Source organism: Crocuta crocuta, unplaced genomic scaffold (assembly GCF_008692635.1).
Source record: "Crocuta crocuta isolate KB4526 unplaced genomic scaffold, BGI_CrCroc_1.0 scaffold127, whole genome shotgun sequence".
NCBI classification, from domain to species: domain Eukaryota; kingdom Metazoa; phylum Chordata; class Mammalia; order Carnivora; family Hyaenidae; genus Crocuta; species Crocuta crocuta.
In genome coordinates, this window is record NW_027532008.1 from 11,817,127 (window position 1) to 11,819,011 (window position 1,885).

The 1,885-nt window shown below is 62.6% G+C and overlaps 1 protein-coding gene across 1 annotated transcript in view; it reads right to left on the reverse strand.

Moving 5' to 3' along the window:
• Positions 1-980: 980 nt before the first annotated feature.
• The window catches only part of LOC144241235 (chymotrypsin-C), a 6,188-nt gene continuing 5,283 nt past the window's right edge, over positions 981-1,885 (reverse strand). The window contains exons 7-8 of the mRNA XM_077775762.1: positions 1,643-1,795; positions 981-1,042 (exon numbers count right to left, since the gene is read on the reverse strand). Of these exons, the coding sequence (XP_077631888.1) occupies positions 1,028-1,042; positions 1,643-1,795 (168 nt within the window). The 3' untranslated portion in view covers positions 981-1,027. The remainder of the gene's footprint in view (positions 1,043-1,642; positions 1,796-1,885) is intronic.

Below are 1,885 nucleotides of genomic sequence, written 5' to 3' on the forward strand. Positions count from 1 at the left end.
CTTATTGAATAGATGAAGCCTTTCCGAGAATCGCCTTGGCCTGGTGGCCTATGGGAGGTGTCTGGTCCCCACGTCCAGGAGCCAGTCTCTCATGGGGAGACCTGACAGCTCAGGGCCCGGCCAGCGGCAGCTATGGCTGGGGGCTCTCCCAGCAGGAGTCCAGAGGTCAGTGGGGGCCCCTAGTTGGCCTCAGGAGGGGTCCCTTCCCTGAGCCTCTGAGCCTCATGCATTACTCACCCTCTGTGCCTGTGACCTGGCCCTGCTCTTTCTTCTCTCTGGGCCTCAGTTTCCCTGCCAGTCTGATACAGCGAAAGCTTTTCCAGCTCAGACCTGCTGTGACTATGTGTGGAGACCACTGTTTCCCTCAAACCTGTGCCCCCTGAAGGAGGCTCTGGGACCCTCCTCCTCCTCAAGGTGCCCCACCCAGGGGTGGCTCGTTGAACATTTCTCGACCTAGAGAGGGAGGCCAGGCTGACAGCAGCCACGGGGTCTGCTCCGGGGTGGGGGGCTACTGGGGAGCCTCTTTATCAGGGAGGTCATCCCTGAGCAAAGGGCATCCTCCTGTGGCTTCCTCTCCGAGAGAGGGAGCTGACCCTGGGGAGACCCCCTCCTCTCCAGGAGGGGGAGCTGACTTCGGGGAGACTCCCCCTCCTCCCGCAGCAGGGGTGGTGCCTGAGGACCCACCAGGCTCCTTTGTGAAGGAAGGGTCAGGACAGGGGTGACTTGATCAGGCCACTGTGGTCCACAGCCTGTGAGATGTTGGGGGGCAAGTGTCTGGTGTGTCCTTAACTCCCATCCTCTCAGGCTACCGGGTGACTTTCTGGGGTCCCCCATCCACCCGCACCCCAGAAGCATCCTCCACAGCCAAACCAGGCTGGCCCAGGGGGTCTCTCTCTCCCTGCATCCTGGGTGTGGAAAGGGGTGGCCCCTATGGAGCCCGGAGCTCGCAGGGGAGGTGCACATCAAGAATGCAGGCAGCCTGAGCGGGGAAAGACGTTTATTGGGGTTGTAGGCTCCCAAAGGTGCATCACAGCTGCATTTTCTGGAAGAACAGAGAACAGGGTGAGGGACTTGGGTGGAGCTGTGTGTGGGGGCCCCCTTCTGGGACAGCACGGGGCTCTGCTGGGGGAGAACACTGCTCGAGAGTAGGACCCAGGGGGAGGGGCATGGCAGGCAGCCTTGGGTCTTGACAAGCCAGTCTCCCCTCTGCCCAAGGGGTCCGAGCCCCCTCGGCACCTCAGGCCACTGTGCAAATGGGGCTCAGCACACATCCTGCCCCCGCACGAGGGTCGGAAGCCCAGCGTGACCTCTGTTCCCCCATCCTCGGGTATATGTGGCCATCCCTGCTCTCATGGGGCCCCGTTTCACTTTGGTTCCGGTGGGGGAAAACGGTGCGGTGCCTGGGACGGGGCCACAGTATTTGCCGAAGCCGGTGAGTAAAGGGATGAAGTTGGTGACTGTCCCCTTCACTGCACCCAACTCAACACCTGCAGACAGGAAGCCCATGGCACTTCCCGAGCAGCCGAGTGAGTGAAGGATTGAAGGAGTGAAGGAGTGAAGGAGTGAAGGGGCGAGTGAAGGAATGGGTAGGGGGGTGAGGGGCTGGTGGGGCAGGAAGAAGGGCTCGGAGATAGGCGCCCACCTCATGGATCCAGTCGATGTAGGCGGACACGCGGGTGAAGACCGTGGGCTTCTTAAGGGTGTTGCAGCCCAGCCCAGAGCCAAAGCTGACGATGCCTCGCACATCCCAGGTTCCGTTCTCAGCCTGGCAGTTCAGGGGGCCGCCCGAGTCTCCCTGTGGCAGACCAGGCAGCAGTCAGCCACCGGGCCTCCCCCAGAGGCAGGCCTGGGAAGCAGGGGCGGGTCACGGGGGAGGGGGGCTAGG